General features: G+C 42.3%; 1 protein-coding gene across 10 annotated transcripts in view; it reads right to left on the bottom strand.

Moving 5' to 3' along the window:
* Positions 1-1,520: 1,520 nt before the first annotated feature.
* Positions 1,521-20,958, bottom strand: part of EYA4 (EYA transcriptional coactivator and phosphatase 4) — a 287,674-nt gene continuing 268,236 nt past the window's right edge. For 3 of the 10 annotated variants that reach the window (XM_075554518.1, XM_075554526.1, XM_075554525.1), the window contains 6 exons: positions 20,666-20,724; positions 20,398-20,558; positions 16,159-16,273; positions 11,166-11,287; positions 9,014-9,114; positions 1,521-5,173 (listed from right to left, as the gene is read on the bottom strand). In XM_075554518.1, coding sequence (XP_075410633.1) covers positions 5,093-5,173; positions 9,014-9,114; positions 11,166-11,287; positions 16,159-16,273; positions 20,398-20,558; positions 20,666-20,724 — 639 coding nt within the window. In that variant the 3' untranslated portion in view covers positions 1,521-5,092. Of the gene's footprint in view, positions 5,174-8,874; positions 8,976-9,013; positions 9,115-11,165; positions 11,288-16,158; positions 16,274-20,397; positions 20,559-20,665; positions 20,725-20,958 lie in introns of all 10 variants that reach the window. The other 7 variants (XM_075554523.1, XM_075554517.1, XM_075554522.1 and 4 more) reach the window with 4 other exon arrangements.

Raw genomic sequence — 20,958 nt, forward strand, 5'->3', positions numbered from 1 at the left:
AAACAGTATGACCTAGGTAAGGAGTCCATGGGTAATAGAATATTGGTTTCCAAAAGGTTGGTGGTTCAAATCCACCCAGAAATGCCTTGGAGCATGACTTTGGCCATCCGTACCTGAAAGGTCACAACCTTAAAAATCACCGTACTTTCACTCTGCACACGTGGGTCACCATGAGTAGAAATAGGCTTGTTGGAGGCTCGCAATAACAGAACGACTTGGTGGGAGAGGTGAGAAATTGGGGTGGAAGGAAACTCAAGTTCAATTCTGGAAATGAGGCCACAGTTCCTTAGATATCCAAGTAGGTACACTGAAGAGGTCAGTGATACATTTGACTGGAGCTCAGGGGAGAGGTGCGGGTGATGTGAGAGTTGTGGTCTCTCTCTAAATCCAATTCCCATGGGAAACTGAATCTAAGGGACAGAATGAAAGTTTGCAGATGCAATTTATGCAAACCATATCTATTGTATTCCCTTAGTCTCAGAGGAAGTCAGCCAGTGTGCGCAATGGTACAGTTAGAATATATAAAGATCATAGTGAAGTCATAGAAGAAAGGAGAGAGACTAGAGTAAAAGAGTCAGACACATTTATGGCAGCGTGCCCACCTCGGATCCTCTTGTTGGTCCACCTGGAGGCAGGAGAAGAAAGAGGGAGCAGAGCGTCTTTACTATCTTGAGATATTTATAGGTAGTTATAAGACTGGAATATTCAGGAGGTACAGTAAGGTCGCTGAATTCACAGGTGAGGAAACCTAATTCCTGCATGGGGAAGGTATGAAGGGGGCTGGGTGACACAGCGGGAGGAAAGAGCAAAGGGATGCCTGTTTCTGTAGGGAGATAGGATCAACCATGTGCTCACTTTAAGGCAGCATAGCTGTTAGGGGAGAATCTGTGGGATTGATATTTAACACAGCATAATGTACTTGGACTTTATCTCGAACTTACCGAAGTAGAGGCTTTCCTACCATGGAATGCTTACTTTCCAGATTCCCTCTGTTATAAGTTAGGAAATATGATCCTAGTCTTATTTCCCTCTGTGTTAAGTTTCCCACACCTTAGGTCATTACTGATTCTTATAAAGCAGGTGGCTCACCAATGTGTTCCCACATAATAATACTTGAATCTCATTCAATTTATGGCTAAGATTTTCAAAAATTGTGAATGGAAAAAGGCTAGTTGAAATTTGCCTCTGGTTGCACATGAGCACAGACGTGCAAGCTCATCATCGGTATACACTAGACAGGAAAGGGACTAGACAGGGAAAAAAACAAAACACACTCGACCGATAGCCTCTTGGAAATTATATATAAATCATACCCCATATTTACCTAAAGGAAACTTACGTTAAATGTCCCGCTCAGCATTGCTGGATCCTTCATATATTGTGACTATATTGTGTTCTTCGATGCCACTCACTGTATGGAAAAAATGATTCAGCTCACACCTTTTTGATAAACGCCAGTCTATTTTGTGGTGTGAATTAATGACATTTTATTGGGTTGTATCTCAACCTCAACTTAAGGCCGAAGGAGAAAAGTCAGAGTACGTGGAGAGGGAGAAACACAAAGCTCACCTTATGTAGGATTATGCTAAATAGAAATAGAAAACCAACACTCGGCAGCATGGGAGGGTGAAGAAAATGAAAACATTTCCAAAGTTATTTATTGAGAAATAGTAAAGATGTACATATTTTTACAAGCTTTTAATATTAATTTACATTTCTTTAAATTATGTCGGCCCCGATAAACTACACCTTACTAATACATGACAGAAACCCTGGGCGTTTACTGTGAGAACTCCACAATGCTACCATAGCGGGAGGCCAAATGCAACTTCCTCCCTGGTAAGTAACTTTGTTTTAAAGAGGAACACTAAATGCCATATTCACAGAGAACGTATGTTTGTCACAATCATATTAGCTTTTAAAAACCATTATCTTCACGTTGGAATATACTGTTGACTCCATTTTGAATCTTATACCAGAGAAAAAGGAAATCAAAATTCTTAGAGATAGTAATTACCTATATTTTGTGTGCAAACAACTTGATTCTATTTGATTTTCTCCCTGCCTCTGACTTTGATTTACAATTTTTTTTGCAGAGTTACAATGACTTCATCGCATCTGGTATAATATCGTAACGACAACACCTATTTTGTTTCTGAAATTACCAGAGCTAGATATTTTTCAGGTGCAACACAAGGCGGGTTGGTTATCTTGTCTAGTAATAAATCACGTTTGTACAGTAGCCCAAACCCCATCTTAGATACAGAACATATTCAGGATATGTTTTCAAACTGGTTTACAATAAGGCACACTATTCTATATACACATAGAATATGGGGCTTGCCAAAAGTGATTATTTTGTTAATTCTTCTTATTTTGCAGATCAGAAAGGAAAAGGGCTTTCTGCTCCTTAGAGGGGAAGGGAACGTTCTAGTTTGCGCATGCTCAGAATCACAAGACCCAGCCGTGATGTCAGCCTGCGCAGTGCCAGGCAGACTGTTCTCTGTCAGCCTAGCAATGAGGTCTTGTGCTGGCAGTCTTTGTTGAATCCATAATCACAAGAAAGGAAGTGTGTGAGAAACAGCCCTGGTGATGCAGTCATCCATCCTTCTCTGCTTTTCGAAGGGGCGTTCCTTTTGCCCCTGCAGGTTTAGCAGTAGAAGAAGCTTTGCTTGGGGGTGGGGGGCGGAGGGGGGGGGGAATGAGGAGCTGATACTAAGGACTCAAGTAAAAGCAAATGTTTTGAGAATGATGAGGGCAACAAATGTACAAATGTGCTTAATACAATGGATGGATGGATGGATGGATTGTGATGAGTCATATGAGCCCCCAATAAAATGATTTTTAAAAAAAGGAGAAAGAATCTAAAATTCAGATGTCAGGCCACAAGTCTATCTTTAAAGCAAATGGCTGGATGGTAAAGATATTTTTGTTTTATTCCCCACAATCAATGTGCAAGATTTTAGGACACAAAAAATTACATGCTGATTATCATTGCAGCAATTTAATTTTAAAGGTGCTATGGGTCAAACTAAAGCCCAGTAGAAGTACACTGCTTCAAAAATCATGATTGCTAAAAGCATTCCATTTTTTAATGTGTCTGCAACAGTCCTTAGGCCAAAAGCCACAACAGAACTTAAAGTTTGAGGTTTACAATGACTCACAATTGTATGCACAACGTGGATTCTCAAAGTCTTTCTTCCAAATTGTAGACATGGCCTTAGACTTCACTACGTAAAGAGAGGCTGTATCACCTAAAAAAAAATTATAATTCTATCGGGAGTGCTGTGGTTTGTGTGCCAAGCAGAACCCCACTGAAGCCCCAGAAGCTGCCACTGACGGGCCACCATCTGGTTAGAGACACTGTCCAACAGAGGGAGTCCAGGTACTGCATCAGGACTTGCGAAACACGAAACTGCGGCTGTAGATGCCATGAAAACACCTCCATATCGTGAAGTCTTAAATTTCCACAAGGGAAACCATGTCAGAAAGAAAACCAACTGGGGAGCCTATATCATGTTCCTAACTTAGGCTACACAGCAAGAGGAAGAAACTGTGCCGACCCACGAGGACCAAGAGCCCCGTGCAAGGATTGCAGTTGATTGTACAGTTTGCATCCAGACAGTAACTAACACCTCTGAGCTTGACATGGAGAGCGAAACGGCTGTTGCGTTACAATGGATAACCAGCTATTTGTGATTTGGGTAATGCTGCCAAGGTTCCGCTCACTTGTACAGCCCATGTATCTTAAGGTGATATTCTCGTTCACACTTCCATAGACCTGTTGTCCTTCAGAAGTCATTGGGACATCCACCTGTAACTACTGATGAGAGGTCACTCGCGCATGTTCTTAGGACACAATGCACTTAGCTTTACTTGAAGCCAGGTCCTTTCAATATACACACCTAAGGAAGTCTGGGTGTTAGTTTTTATTTTTACGATTTGTATCAGAATACCGCCTTTTATGCAAATGACATATATGAAAATCATCTCCAACTCAAAACAGTGCAAGTACTCATGAATATGGCTCTTAGTTTTCTCCAGTAAAACCATACCAGGGCAACTCAAGACTTCAACACACATTTCACTTTCGAACTAAAGGTCCCATGGCCTTGCCCAAACCTTCTGCACCAACAGTTGCCTCAGACAAGTGATTGGACTTATTAGGAACCCAAATAAACACACAAGCCTCCTTTTATTATAATTATTTTCTCGCTGTAATGAGCACTTGATGTCTGCTGATGCAATATTCAGCTGTGATGGCTTGAATTTTAATTTGGTCATGTGAAGAATGGTCTCAAAGGGCTTTGGTTTTCCATCTCTCTGGGGATTTTCAACCCAATTTCCATTGTAACACACACACACACTGTCTTGTGTTTAAGGCACAGCACATCAGGTGAACATTCTGTTTGCCAAACTTAAAAAAAGAGAAACCATGTTATATTCCCCTTCTCCCTCCCTTGCCCCACCCCAACAAATGAAAGGAAAAACAATTGCATCCACTTCGAAGTCAGCTGCTAATAAAGTCACAGTCAATTATTTTCATCAATAATTTACACAAATTACAGGTCTAGAGATAGGACTGTCCTTATACAGTCTGAGTGCATTCCAATTCAGATTTTCTGGGCTAGGTAGGCTAAAGTCAGATTCAAACCTCAGGGCTGGCAAGATCCCACGTCGAGGAATGTTGTTGAACACCGCCTTGTCAGACAGAGCCTGGGTGGGGGGTGGGGGGTGGGGGGTGGGGTTGGGGTTGCCAGAGTCCGCACTCTTTGCTAGGGCTGTTCATTCCAGTCAGGACTCCTCCGGTGTGAACCAGCAACCTCCACCGATTGTTGCTTTTGTTTTCAAACCACCAAAGCGTTGGAGTAACTGTAAGACCACAGAGCTTCCTTGCTGCAGCACTACCAAAAAAAACGTTCAACGCCATCCAGCAATCTGAATTCTTCCTTCTGGAATTTTCATTCCACATAGTTCCTCCTTTTAAGACAATTTCTATGTGTAAAGCCAGAGGCATGAAATCACACATAAAAATTCAGTGTACTTGAAATAAAAATTAAAAAAAGAAAAGATCCCCAGCTGAAGAACACAGTTACAAATACTCTAATTCCAGTGCTTGATGGAGAGCCAAGAGGTCGGAGTGACTGGATATCCTCCAAAAGGGCATGTTGTGCTGGGTGGATAAGAGGGGGGGGGGAGGAGAGAGATCACAACTATTGTCTCGAGCAGGCAGCACTATGCACAAGGAGGCGGCGTCCACCCAAGTTGAATGGAGGCACGGAGAGGTCTGAAGGCGTGGAAGCATCAAAAGAGCGTTGTCAAACATCACAAAGAAATAGATCTGAACTGGATTTTACTGAGGGGCTAACCACGCGTGGCCCTTGCTGAAGCAGCTCATGTCTATTGTGGAAAGCGGCCCGCCAACATCCACTTCTGAGAAAGCCAGCGGGGCCCCAAGTCCTACTTGGAGGATGGGCAGAAACTTTCCATCACCACATCACCGCGGAGAGACCCACATTCCATGTAAAAATAAAATAGAAAGCATAAACTCACTAAGCCCAAGTCTCTTGTCTACTTGATGGGGGGGCAGAAGGGGGGTGAGAATTATTTTCTATGTAAAAAATAATTTGAAATTAGTCAATATAAGGTAGAAACAAGTGCAGGCTGGTTACCTTTCTTATTTATCTAGGGTGATTAGCTAACTACTGAGAAAATATTATCCCCAAGAAGGCAACAATGGATTCTTCTGGAATGAAAAAAAAAAAGTTTACAATGGCTCGTGGCCTTCCAAAGACAAAGAAGTATACCACTAGTTAGCGGTCACCATGAGTTGATTCCAATACACTGCCATCCCTTGTGTACCAGAGTGTACGCATTCAGATGGGAAACTACATCCCCACTGCGCAGAACCCGTGTGTCAGGGAGGAACCATGCTTCATAGGCTCTTTGATGGCTGATTTTCCAGAAGTAGATTGCTACGCCCTTCTTCCAAGGTGCCTTTGAGTGGACTCGAACCTCTAACCTTTTGGTTAGCAGCCCAACACATTAACTGTACAGTTTGCCCCACCTAGGGACTCCACCCATCAGTGAATATGGAGCAGTAAATATGTCGTAGTTGGGAGTGATGAGAGAAAAAATTCAAGAGATGCCACTGCGCGATACTAATGAAAGAAAGGAACATTTTTATGCCATAGCAATTGGCAAAAGCAAACATTACTTGTCACTTTGGGCCGAGGACATCTTCTAAAATACGTACATGTGGAATAGATAGTCATATACACATGCACACACATACATAGTGGAAAGGATGTTTGATTAAGCATCATTTTAATCAATACTCTAAAAAGGAATGCTTAACTGCCTTTATGGCAGCCACTAGCCACAGTGAGTTCTTGAATTGTGGCTGATTCACTGTGAAATGCATACTGAATTTAATTTAAAAACACTGAGAGTAGTGAGGGGAGATCATTAAAGAACAATTAATCATTCATTATATTGGTTATGTGATGAGGCAATACATTTTTGGATATGATGGGTTCATTAAGATATAACATTACATTTTATTCTAGGCTTATTTTAAATTTTTATTTTTTCCAGCTTCTTGAAACATTTAAAGGGGCCCTGGTGGCACTGTAGGTTAGGCATTGGGGTACTAAGCACAAGGTTAGCAGTTTAAACCCACCAGCTGCTCCGTGGGCGAAAGCAGAGGTTGTCTGCTCCTGTTGCCTCCGACAACCCATGGGGCAGTTGTATTCTGTTGCATAGGGTAGCTGTGAGGTGGAATCAACTCAATGGCAAGAGTTTTGGCTTTGTTGGGTTTAAACAACTTAAACTGATATATGTGGATTATAACATCTATTCCTATAAAAGAATATTTGTACAATATTGCCCCTTAAAGATCCAAAGCAATCTGTGTGTTTAGGTTGAATTAAAGGCCAGAGGTTCACCTAGAAGTAACTTTATTTTTCCTATGCAGCTCAGATCTATTTGTAATAATAAAATAGTACTTAATATTTCTGCACATGCAATTACAACTACAACAAAAGGAAAGCATGCATCTGGGCACTAGAGAAACCAACCACCAGTATTGCAAACGGGAATTATTAGCTTTCACCACCACCGAGACGGCACCTCCATAAACAACCATTTGGAAATAGCATTCTAACAGAAGTTGTCACTCCCTGGGCATTATCCCTTGCTCCATTGATATTCGGGGTGTATAGTAGAAGATGCAATGACTGGCATACAGCAGGTCTACCTGGATATTTTGGGTCAACTCAATACAATTCCATTTGAACCTATCATTGGTTCTCATTTGGGAAGTGGATTTAATTACCCTTGATTTAGATTATCTGGGAGCTTCGCATAAGCTAATGGAGCTTTACTCTGCTTCCTGGCATTACAGCAATATCTACTGTGGTGTGCTGTGCATCGTTTGGTGTTGATGTGAAAGACCAAAGCAAGACAGACACAGAACATGGACAAATTTCAGAAGATGCCAATGGCCTGTCACTGCAAGCCATTTCAACTAGTAGTCAGCAATGAAAGGCACATTCCTTGAGCTGCAGCTCGGGCTTCATACAGGATATCTTCAGGTGTTCAGCGTGTCACCGAGGGTCATTGATATTTCTCATTAAACCTAGGTGTCCTGTGGGTGGCAGAGCCTCAGTCAGCTTTCTTGTTATGAAACGTCATGGGGCATTTCACGGAGGCCAGCCAACACTTTACTAAGTCACCTAAAGTGGAAGTGGTTTCCGTTTGTCCATTTTGTGTGGTTTTAACCAACTAGAAGCATAACCACCTCTTTTCTCTTTCTCTGATGGCCATACACGTCTCCAGAAAGCAGTTTATGTGGATAATGTTTTGGAAAATGGAAATCTGATAGTAACACTCCTGCATCATGCCAAGAGTCCCGTGAGGCGTACAACAGGCGATGATTTGACATCTCTCAGGAGAATAAGGAGAGAGCTCTTTCTTTGTAAAATACGATCAACTGATCTGCCATTGTTTTGGAAATTAACCATTATTTCGCTTTGTCTTAGGCATTTGGTGGCTTTCATTTTGGCAGCACATTGTTTTGCTATTTTCCCGGTGGAAGCTGTGCTGACTGACAGTTTGGTGGCTGGGGTCGATCCTGACATCATACCTCCTTTGATCTCGAGCCAATCATTTAATGGTTTTTAATTGCCTGGCTTTTTGTCTTTAGAAATATGGGCTAGATGAAAAGCCTGATTTAAATACCGAGGGCCTTATGACAAGGTCGTTCCACAGTCTCCCAGGCCGTCTGCGTGGCTTCGATGGGGTACGGATGCCTCCCTGAAACAGAAGATGCTCTTCCAGGAGAGGTGAGGCACCCCGGTCTCTAGGACGCCCTGGCCCCAAGGGAGCTGATGACCCAGCCTCTTCAAGTCACGGGTCCCCAAGCCTTCTCACGGCTGTTTCTACTTCAGCCAATCCATCTCTTCGCCCGCCTTAGTAACACTTCCTTTTATGCAGTCCCAGGACTGGTGGTATTAAGGGATGGGCAAGGAATAGGATGATAAGAACTGGGCCTTTTATATGACAATATATGTATATACTGAATATAGATACAGTAGTATGTATGTGTGTATCTATGTATGTACATATGTGTATACACACATATTTACACGCGTGTGAGAGACAGGTGGATTTTCTTGCAATTCCTATCAAATGCCAGGCAAAGACAATGCTAGCCTCCAAATGGTTTATGTGAGTATTGACCTGCTCATGCTCTCAGGACTGGCATCTACGCATTGAAATCGTCGTTCACGCTGCCATCGGGGCTGATGGCAGGAATGCAGACAAGCGGCTTGCATCAGCAATATCACACCGATAGTATGGGAGACAGGTTACCTTTTTCGCTGCCTGTTCTTCTTCTACACCATCCCCAATTACAACATATACTACTTTTCTGCCAAACCTTTGCATTATTCGTTCAAAGCAACTTTCTTTCCCTGGAAGATAAATGAGATGGAGTTCAGAGCGAAGTTACCTGGTTAGCGGCATGCTCCTCATCTCGGCCATCTCCAATCACAACATAAGTTATGTTAGTGCCAAATCTGGACACTATACGCTCAAAACAGCTTTCCTTGCCTGAAAAACAATGCACTGCTTACTCTTCCGGCCACTGCATTCAGTAACCTGAAGAGTTATAAAGTGTTAGGTTAATTTCTCTTGAACATGGCGTGAACTCGCCTGCAACTTCTGGGTTGACAAAATCAATAGACATGTTTGAACAACATTATCACTTGGGACTGATTATGAAGCAAATGTGTATTTCACTCCGCACAAGGCAGTGGATGGGGCTAAGCATCTGACTAACAGGACAATGTTGGAACGTTTACGCCACCAAAAGAATATCGGAACAATTTTCTGAGCGATTCTACAGTTTCATAGCATTTGCTTGTTTAATTCTATGCCCCAATGTTATATCATTTCTTTTGAGTAGCATAAACAAGGCGGCTGAACAGAGGACTGTGAAAAATGAAAATTCACCCCTATAGAGAAATGAGACACTGAGAATGGAATTAGCTTGACAAATAACTCATTTTTTCAAGTGGTTAGAAGCTCGTCTGCTCCTAGTTAGTGGTCCTAAGTCATGGCCCTCAGAGTGCCCTCTGATTGGGCCCGATAACATTATTACCCTCAGATGGTACTCTTGGAAGACCACTGTGGAATTGCTGCTTATTACTCATTTTAAAACAGGAATTTCTAAATCCATCCAAGAATGTTCATGGGATAATTACTTACTTTTACATTTTTCTTCCTTATGTTCATAGTAAAGAATATATACATATATATCTTGAAGGGAAAATAAAATTATTTTTGCCCTAGATAATAAAGAAGGGACCATTTTGTCAACAAGTGAGTGTACGTGGGGCATCATCCATATTCAAAGTAATGCTTTTGCCAATATAAAGTCATTTGATTCCATCATTTAATTTGTCAAAAGGCAAAATTTCCAATATATAAGTGCTGTTAACCCAAATACATTTGTTTATGTAAAAAAAAAAAAAGCGCAGGCATAGCAGCAAGGCTCCAAATTGTAGTGTGTGTGACAATGTGGACTTTCCTTTGTGAATGCTTGGATCCCTTTAGCTGGGCTCCTAAAACAGCTGCAACGAGGGGCTCCTTTGGCTCGTGCCGACATCAGACATTTGCGAGGCTGAGGGCAGGTTATTTTTGGTGGGGATTTTAAGATTTTGAACTGCTCTTATCAAGGTGCCAGAGCCAAAGTTTGCTGACCTTCAGGTCACATGACACAGCTCATGCATTTCCCTAGGCCTGCCCTCGTCACACCGTGGAGAGCAAGCGTTGTTTTACTCTTTCAAGACGGCCCTGGCTGATGAGGTTTCCGTGAGAGAGTTTACTAGCTCTCTGAGTCTGTGAAACACACGCACATCCAAGTTGGCGACATTGATAGAGTGCGAAACCCCAGGTAGTGGCTCTGGGACTGCCATTGCCACCCATTTTTAGAAACGTGGACATCCAGCCCTGAAGGTGACGTAATCACTCTAATCATGGTTTCTGAGGGGCAGTGGAAAAGAGGGAGACTGTCGACAAGATGGATCAACACAGTGGCTGCAACAATTGCCTCAAACAGAACAATTGTGAGGATGGCCCGGGATCGAGTGACATTTCATTCTGTTGGACGCAAAGTCTCTATGAGTCAGAATGGACTCACGGCACCTCACAACAACTACATGTATACATGTGATTTTGTGTGTGTGTGTGTGTGTATTTTTTTCTGGATAAAAGAAGCGAGTTCAAATTCACGAGACTCTCCTATAATGCCAAATAATATTTTTCTCTTTTATCTAAGTGATTATATATCTATGGATAAAAAGTATATATGTGAAAATTTTAAATACTGTGGCTAGAGATGCCATATATCATTAAAGGTAGCATGAATCCTACTATATGAAAGATGAAGCAGGAACCAGAACTATTCAGATAATGGGGTGACCATTTGATTACTAATGAAAAGTTGTCATAAAATTGACGAGCATGGTGAGCTGTCAGGATCTTTGTTCCTCAAGATCGCGCCAATGCTCAGATAGCAAACTGGATGAAAAAGAAGGCCATGCAGAGACCCACGCTCAAAATATCCTCCCAGGACACAGGGTTTAAAATAACAGTCTTACCTATTTTAGTTGCACTGTAAATATTCTCAATGGGGAAGGCACCTCCTAAACTATAAAGCAGAACCTTCGCAAGTGCCGGAATCAGTTGGGTCGTTGTTACCAATACATTTACGCAGTTACTCCTAAACTCCAGAGAAGACAGACATACATACGTATAAGTTGAGTTCTAGTAGATTCGGTTAAAAAATGTCACTGTGATCTCTTGATTGACAATAAGCCCCTTGCAAAGGTAACCTTTCACTGTTGTTGTGCGCCTGGAGTTGAATCTAGCTTAGAGCAGGCCTGTAGAGAGAGCACTGCTGTAGAACCTTCAGGTTCCTGTACAAGGGAAGGTTGCCACGTCTTTCCAACAGGAAGTCACGATGATTTCGAACCACTGATCTCTCAGGATTTGGCAGTTACTTACCATCTGGAAAATTATTAAATCAAACTCACTATCCTTGAGTTGATACTAACTCATAGCAACCCGATAGGACAGGGTAGAGCTTCCCTGTGAGTTTCTCTTTATGGGAGTGGAAAGCCTCAGTCTGTCGCCTGCAGAGCAGCTGGTGGATTTGAACTGCCGACCTTGCAGTTAGCAACCTGACTTGTAACCACTACATCATCAGGGGTCCTTACACCTAAAAAGTGTTAGGGATACATTTTTTTTTAAATAGAGAGAAAGTAGAACAAATGGGCAGTAAATGGTGTGGATGAATGAAGTTTTTCTTTCGTTTTGCATTCTGTTTACCGTATATACTCGTGTATGAGCTGAGTTTGTCAGCACATTTTTAATGCTGTTTATGTGGTTAGACTAGGTGCCTCGGCTGATATCCAGGTCGGTTCATACCTGAGTATATACGGTAAGTTGTAAGACCGCTAGAGTGAGAGACAGGTAAATAGAGAAACTGCAACATGGAAAGTGCCTATCATCAGGATTCCCTCAGGTCCTTACGGAGCCTCAGAGGACGGTGCCGCCCAAACCAGGGCAATCGTGGGGAGGCTCAGTGGAGGAGCGGAGGCTTATCTCTACCCTCATAAGCCCTCAGATCAGGCACAATCCTCTGGGGATGGGGCTCCCTGTTCCAGGCCTGAGACGTAGAAGACTTCGGCAGAAAGAAGGGGATGAGTGATTCGTGGGGGCTTCTGTTTTATGTAAAAGCCCAGAGGCCTAATCAAGGTGCTGACACACAACGGTTCATGAGCAGGTAGAAATGGAGAGGCCGCTTGTTTTTTACTGAACAGGATGAATCCTTGAAGCTCAACCACAAACAGCACCACTCGTCAAAGGGCGATAAGTTTAATGCTTCAGTTTCAATCATCTCAAAGGCCTTACAGTGCAAGAGCAAGCATCTCCTCTACTGTAACTCAGAGCTGTTTAGTTCGTGTCAGAACCCTGGGTCAGGGTAAAGTTAACACCGAGAGATTGGGGGTTGGGAAGAGGGGATCCATTAAGAATGAAGTGTGGCCCTTTCGGGGCTACAGGGAAATTGAGTGACTTGATATTGAGGGGTTCAGGCTACACACATGAATTCGGGAATCAGACTCGCGCAGCTATGGGGATTTTCTTTATGATATATTTTGTATCCTTTAACATATCTTTGTGAGAGCCTGTGAACATTCTCTATGATTCTGTCTATAATTCTCTAGCATTCCAGGGACAGCAGGAAGCTGACTGCTGGCAGAATGGACTCAAAGGTAACGTCAAGCAGGGAGACGAATGCTACTCCTCATGGTTCTGCAGACACTTACATCCACATAGACCTACACTGCTCTTTGTTTTTGTTTTTAAACCCAACATTTATAAGGAAACAGACATACGAAGTATCCAAAATAATTACAAACTAGCCTCTGAAAACATCACTTCTAAATTTTCTGTTTACATGGCTGGCTCTCAATAGGTGTTTTAACCCTTGGAAGCAAGTGATGGGGTGATCAGTTATAGGGGAGGAGGAAAAACGGACTCTTGGAGGTAGATAAGTCAGAAATATCACCAACACAGTCTTTAAGACCTAGGGTGTGACTTGTTCCTCAGTATAAAGAGATTCTCCAAATAAAGGTAAGAATGATGCCAAGACAGCAACTATATTGTGGCATTTGAATTTCCATAAAATATTTTCTCAAAAAACTGTACAAAGACACAGTCCAAAGTCATATGGAGATCGATGTTAGAGGAAAAATATACAGTAGAGTAAGATAGAGCACAGGCTTCTTAAGCTTTGAGAATTGGTTTTGAAATCCAGTCTCATCATTTACACACTGAGGTTTTCAGAGTTACATCATTTCATATTTTATTTTAAATGAAGCATATAGTTATAATACAGGTTTATTTAACACAGACAATGTAAACAGAAAAGAAAAACAATTATCTAACAATCCAGAGATAATTGCCCTCTTTGCTTTGAAAATTTAGTTCCAAGGTTTATATATATGTGTGTGTGTGTTTATTTATATGCACACACATATATATGTATACACACAAACACTTATGTACACACACAAATTTTCTCCCATTGGGACAATTATATGTACACACACGCACACACACAAATACACATTCTCCCCCTAACCCCAATTGGGACAATACTATATACAGAGTTTTCTATTCCATTTATATCATGAGACTATTAATTTATATCATGTGGCTTACTTCCACCTCTCTTAATAAAACATAGCATGTGTAAAGTACTTCATCGTCTGATTTTACCATGATTACAAAAATTTAAGTATGGGCACTTAATGCCGTTTCAGTTTTTAGTAGTCAGCTGTTTCCGTTTTCTAAATAATTCGACTTTACATCTATACTTTTCCTTGATCTTTGATTATATTCTTAGACTATGTTGTAAAAGGGAGTCAAAGCATGTCAGCTTTCTCTGGGTCCTTCAGCATGGTTCATGTTTTGCAGTGTTTGCAATAAGCCTCGGGCGTTCTACATTTTCAGGAAGGCTGTGAAACTACCAGAACATAGCCGGCTCGGTGACAATGTGCACTGACTGCTTTCCCCTTCCTTTCTGTGGGCACTTTTATTCTTTCCTGAAGTCGCAGATCTTTATAAAGGTTACATTAAGACCGAATAGGTGATACCGCCCCCTGGGGGACACTGGAATACTCCAGTGGGATTACACACACAGATATCTGTACGTTGGGCTGGATTCGGAATTACAGTACCAACGTTCTTAATTGGCAGGGAGTGATGAGTAATTTTTTTTCCTGAAAAGGGGCAGGAGGCTTAAGGAGTTTGGGGGCGATGCATTAACATTATCTGTTTCAACAGCCAATGCAATCATTCTCTTTGGCCTTAACAAATCAAGGGACGTCTTTCCAAACCAATGAAAGTTTCGCACCTCCTCCTGCTGCCATTGACTCCCAGCTTCAGGGGCTCGGGACTCCTCAGGTCCCAGGTGCCCTGCTCTTTGGTTACCATGTCATCAGCTAAAGAGCTCCCATGAGAGCAAGTCCTGTTTAATTTGTTAGGCAGGTTTTTACATGGAGCCCCCAATCTCTTCCAGGACTCCTACTCTTTGGCCCCAATTCTCTCCATGAGAGATGCTGGCAAAATTAGCACCGTGGCACTGTCAGCTCAGTGTTGGGCTGTTAACCTTACATGCGGTTGGCAGTTCAAACTCACCCATCTCCCCTTGGGAGAAAGATGAGGCTGTCTGCTCCTGTAAAGGTTTCCAGCCTCTGGAGCCTTTTACCTGGAGGCCATGAGCTGTAATGGACTCCATGCCATTTGTTCTTTGGTAAACCATTTACATACTAGAAATTGGTCATCTTGTCCCACATTTGACTTTTCTTCAGATTATATTCCTTGGTCCCTCCCTCCAAATATTTCTTTAATATGGGTCCAACATTCTAAAAAACCCTCTAGTTACTCAGCTGGACACAAGATGCTACAAATTTGTCATTTCCCCTACGTGAATGTGGTGCCCAGAATTGAGCAAAGTACTTTGCTGGGGTCTTTCAAATCAGACTCAGGAAAGCCGCTGGCCCTTCATTGTTCCATAGACACACTGCTCCCAGGGCACCTGCGGATCTGCCCGCGCGCTTCAGGAGGATTTGATATGCATCATTTAATGCTGGGTTCTCAGCACTGGACTCTTCTTTTACCCTGTGAAGGTTTGCCTGTCGGTCCAAACAGTATCTTTCACTTTGAATTATGTGTTACCCATGGCTTTGCTAACCATGCTTTTACTTATCTATCTAATTCTTAAGTAAAACAATAGAATGAAGGATTCATTCCCATTGAGTCAATTCGGACTCACATGGACCCTATCCAGAGCTTACTGTAAATCTTTATAGGAGCACATAGTCGTAATTTTCTCATGAACAATACAAAAGTTCCTCTCTAACTCCACTTGCTTTCACCCTTCACATGCATTGATTTATTAATTAGCACTTACGGCACATAGTGGATAACTACTTATAAATACACTGAATGCTATTACTTTCACCATAGGTCAGAATGCCACGGTTTTGTTCAAACCAACAATAGGATTAGAAGCTTTGCAGGGGCTATCTTTTTCCTTTCGGGGCATTTCAATCACGTGTATTTTCTATTGTCAACTAAAAGATTTACAACATGCATTTCGTTTTTTCCCTGTCTTTCTTGTATACACACTATTGCTTTGTTTTTGTCCTCATCCCGTGAACACTGCCAAATGCAGGATGCTCTCTTTCCTGTTTCATGAGAAGTGACTTGACCTTTCTGTGGGGAGTTAGCAGTGGTTATGGAGGTAAGGGAGCAGAGATGATGTATCTTGATTTCTGAGAAGCAGAGACTGCCCCTCTAACACACACACACACACACACAGACACACACAGACACACACAGACACACACACACACACAGATTGAAATTCATCACTGGGGTTAGTGACTTGTTAGGTCTCTTCAAACTCTAAAATGGCCTATGGATATAACATTTATATATGATATTTACACTATACAGTACTATATATGAAGATTTCATCTTCAACACAGTAAATATAGAAAGTGCCACAACACTACTTACCTCGTACTGATAATTGATAAAGACTTAAGGGCATTTGTGAGCCAGGAGTCTGTGAGCCCTTCGATCTCTGCCCTTAACTGCAGCCAGGCATCTCTCTTGGCAGGGCCAAGGAGTCCTGCAACACAAAAGCGAAGCCCAGTTAGGAGACCGGCATTCCCCCCACTCTCCAGACATGCCTTATTTGGCATCTCGTGTCTAGTCTAACTCGCTCAAAGCTGCCATTACATCTGTTTGGATTCACAATGACCCTACTGGAGAGAGAACTGCCTCTCTGGGGTTCTAAGACTTATCTATTGGAGGAGATCCTTTCTTCTTTCTCCAGAGAAGCAGCTGCAGGGTTCACACTACTGATCCCTCGTGTCTATCATGAATACATTTGTTTTGCAATGTGTATCTCAAACGGAGAGGTTGAGTTACACCAATTTCACCACTGTCTAGTCAAGTCCAACACATAACCACCCTACTGACAGAATAGAACGGTCCCTGTCAGTTTCTAAGCCTGTAAATCTTTTTTTTTTTCATGCAAAGATTTTTATTAAATTTCTCTTTGGAAGCCTTTCAAAATACACTTTTTTTCCTTTTATTTTTCTTTATTTGTAGTAGTTTTCTTGGTTTAATATTCACATCTTATTCACTTCCATATTTAAATTGCTTTCTTTTTTTTAACAATTTATTGGGGCTCATACAATTCTTTTCACAGTTCATACATATACATACATCAATTGTATAAAGCACATCTGTACAGTCTTTGCCCTAATCATTTTTTTCTCCTCTTTTCTTTTTTTGCATTTTATTAGGGACTCATACAACTCTTATCACAATCCATACATATACATACATCAATTGTATAAAGCACATCCATACATTCCCTGCCCCAATCATTCTCAAGGCATTTGCTCTCCACTTAAGCCCCTTGCATCAGGTCCTCTTTTTTTTCCCCTCCCTCCCCTTTTCCCCCTCCCTCATGTTCCCTTGGTAATTTATACATTGTTATTTTGTCATATCTTGCCCTATCCGGAGTCTCCCTTCCCCCCTTCTCTGCTGTCCCTCTCCCAGGGAAGAGGTCACATGTGGATCCTTGTAATCAGTTCCCCCTTTCCAACCCACTCACCCTCCACTCTCCCAGCATCGTCCCTCACACCCTTGGTCCTGAAGGTATCATCCACCCTGGATTCCCTGTACCTCCAGCCCTCATATGTACCAGTGTACAGCCTCTGTCCTATCCAGCCCTGCAAGGTAGAATTCGGATCATGGTAGTTGGGGGGAGGAAGCATCCAGGATCTGGGGGAAAGCTGTGTTCTTCATCGGTACTACCTCACACCCTAATTAACCCATCTCCTCTCCGAAACCCCTCTACGAGGGGATCTCCATTGGCCGACACTTGGGCCTTGGATCTCCACTCTGCACTTCCCCCTTCATTTAATATGGTATATATATACATATATACATATACATATACACACATATACACATACATACACATACTTATATCTTTTTTTTTTGCATGATGCTGTATACCTGGTACCTTGGCACCTCGTGATCGCACTGGCCGGTGTGCTTCTTCCATGTGGGCTTTTTTGCTTCTGAGCTAGATGGCCGCTTGTTCACCTTCAAGCCTTTAAGACCCCAGACACTATCTCTTTTGATAGCCAGGCACCATCAGCTTTCTTCACCACATTTGCTTATGCACCCATTTGTCTTCAGCGATCCTATCGTCTAAGCCTGTCAATCTTTATGGCAGTAGAAAGCCTCATTTTTTTTCCCACAGTTTCTACCAGCATTTCAGAATAGATTCTCCATTCATTCATTACCAGATAATTGTTGTGGGACATCTAGATGTGAAGTTCTGGGCTATTCACAGTGTAACAGAACTCTACCCCATCAGGTATGCACCGTCAACAGTCACCAGACATTTCTTTGGAAACACTGAGTCTCACACCCAGAGATGTTTAAAACAGGTCTGGAGGACAAACGGGTGCTAAGAGACCTAGGGCATCAAGTCCTAAATACATTTGGTTGATCCCGTTCATTTTCACATGGAAGTAGCGATAATGGCATTGTTGTACAGAGTTGTCGGAAGCTGCCAATCCCAGCACAAGAGCTTTCCCAACTACACCTCATTTTGAGAACAAGCAGGTATGCATTGTGCTCTTAATCCTGAGCCTATGGCATTGTTGCTGGCAGCTAAGAGGGGAAAAGAAGTCAGCATGCTCACTTTACATTTAAGATGATCAAGATCCTGCTTTATTGGAAAGACCAATAAACGAAAAACAAAGTCACGCTGCTGAGCAGACTCTCCCTTGTGACCATCCCAAGTGTTACCAGGAGCACTGTCCCACAGGATCCTCTTACAGAAGCAGAGAGCATTATTTCAGGTCATGCCTGTCACCACCATTCAAGCATTTCCCATCCTTCCCTTTCTCCCTACGTGCCAGGGCGTGCCTCTGAACTGGCAGCCTTGTAGTCAGTAGTTAAACGCAAACAAGAAAAAACAAACAAATAAAAAGTGGGTTCTTAAATTTAAGCCATTTCAGGATACTGGGAGCACACCGAAAGATGGACAATTTCTTATGGAAACTTGAACTTCTTTCCAAGTTCATGTGCCCTCCTATCAACAAAGATGCTCACCAATTAGAGAGAAGAAGGATTCTCCTGTGGTGGTTTGACCTTTCAAGGATATATTATTTCATAGAAATCATATGAATTTAAAAATAATTTTAATAGTTCTCTGTAAGAAGAAAATTACTATGCATTTATGTTTTCAAAGGGAAGGGATGCTTTTATGAGTACGTACGTGACTCATAACTGATTTCAAGCATTTATTTAATTTTATAGAAATGTCTTGAGTAGAAGCTTGGGATGGATTAAGAAACCAGAGGTGTACCCCTGGGATCCTACCAAGGCAGGAGTTTGGAGGGACCCAGTTGTCACTTGCAAATGAAGGAATGTCTTCCACCAGATGTTATCCCAGAGCTCTTTTGAGCTGAGCATCAGTATTACCTATGGCTCCAGGCTCCTTAGACTCTTGCATTGCATGCCTCAGACTACCACTGTTCCCAGACGAACAGAGGCAGGGTCTACCTCTCAAGGTGTGTGTGTGTTATGGATACAATATACATTTTATTATACTACAGTATTCTTTAGAGTTTATGGGAGGTGCAAATAGTTCAAGTCAACATACTCAGCGATGAATCCAAAGACTGGAATCTCAAGTCCAGGGAAAGATGCCTTAGAAGAAAGACCTGGTGCTTTACTTCCCCAAATCAGTTATTTTTAAATATTGCATTCTATAATGTGTATGTGAATCTATTGACTGGTGCATGCTATGGGCAAACTTATTTAACTCTACCATTCAGTTTTAGATTCTGATTTAATTTCCATTATTATTCTCCAGGTTTTTTCAAAAGAGAAACCAACTTAAAGGCCTGAAAGCAGCATCTTATATGGCTTTAACACTCGTCCTGGGAACTTTGTGACCTAAAACTGACCCCAACAACAAAGATCGTAAGGATTTCCGCAAGGAACCCATAAAAACCTTGAGTTTTGATGTCACTATACTAGGCACAGAGAGGAATAAGATAGCTTGGATAGGACCTAGACGTATTTGAACTCTTTATATTATGATAAATGCAGTTAACCCTATACACAGGGAAGATGCACTATTGGTTAATGTCATTTTACAAAAGCATAAAATAGACTTGGTGAAAGTCTTTAAAGTGACATCATTCACACTTTTATATTTATTTCTGATGGGATTCCAAGGGATGGCTAACAAGCTCGGCTTCCTGAGGGCGGCGCCCCTCTGAGCCAGGCTGTCTGGCCACTGAAGTGATCAGTTCACTGGTCTGATTCTCCAGGATAGCATTCCAAACACAAGCTGAGGTAGGACAACGCTGGCCCCACATTCAGACAACGCCAAATTTCACAAATAACTGACAAGTACATGCCAGAGCTGCTGGCTTAATTTTGTAAGTCTCTTAAACAAACAAACAAACAAAAATCGCCCTCACTGCCCTCTAGTGGATGCTGACTCATAGTGACCCCGAGTTTCTGAGATGGGAACCTTTCACGGGAGAAGGAAGCCCAATCTTTCTTCCACATCCAGCCCAAGAAGCTTAACACTCTAGGCCGAGTATTCAGCGTGCGGTCTCCAGAGTGGCAGGGCCGCCTAACCACGGTTTGCGTTCCACCTCAACAAGAGCTGGCAGCATCTTTTGGAGCGTCAAAAGCCACACATACCTCCAGCGTTGTTCTTGTAGGTGTTATATAATTCTTTCACTCTTCTGTAACGAAAAGCCAACTTCCTCATCCAGTCCACCCCTCCTCTTACACCTGTTGGCAAACAAAGGTTTGCACTACTTGCAGCTGCATGGAAGCCATCAGTTGCAAAGCTGTAGGTACTGCAACACCCAAAATACATTAAAGAGAGATAAAAGAAATAATTACATGTGCAAAACTCCATCGCCGAATTTCTGTAGGAAACAGCAGACTGAAAGGCCTGGCTTACCTTAGGTCCTGCCCATTATCATCGGAGGAGACATCGTCGATATGAACTTGATCGCACTCCTGTTAAAAATACGGGAAACGTTACTTGCGTTTCAAATAATGCCTGTCGCCACCGTCCAAGCATCTCCCACTCGTCCTTGACCAGGAGATGGCCAGAAGATGGCAGCATCTGCCCAGTCACCCCTCATCTCCATCTCCAGCATGTTTCCCTGCTAGCTGGAAAAATGACACACCTAAATCCATAAGAGAGCCCCCCAAAAGGGCCCCGGAAAGCCTGTGCCATGGGGGCTTCTT

Source organism: Tenrec ecaudatus, chromosome 7 (assembly GCF_050624435.1).
Source record: "Tenrec ecaudatus isolate mTenEca1 chromosome 7, mTenEca1.hap1, whole genome shotgun sequence".
NCBI lineage: Eukaryota > Metazoa > Chordata > Mammalia > Afrosoricida > Tenrecidae > Tenrec > Tenrec ecaudatus.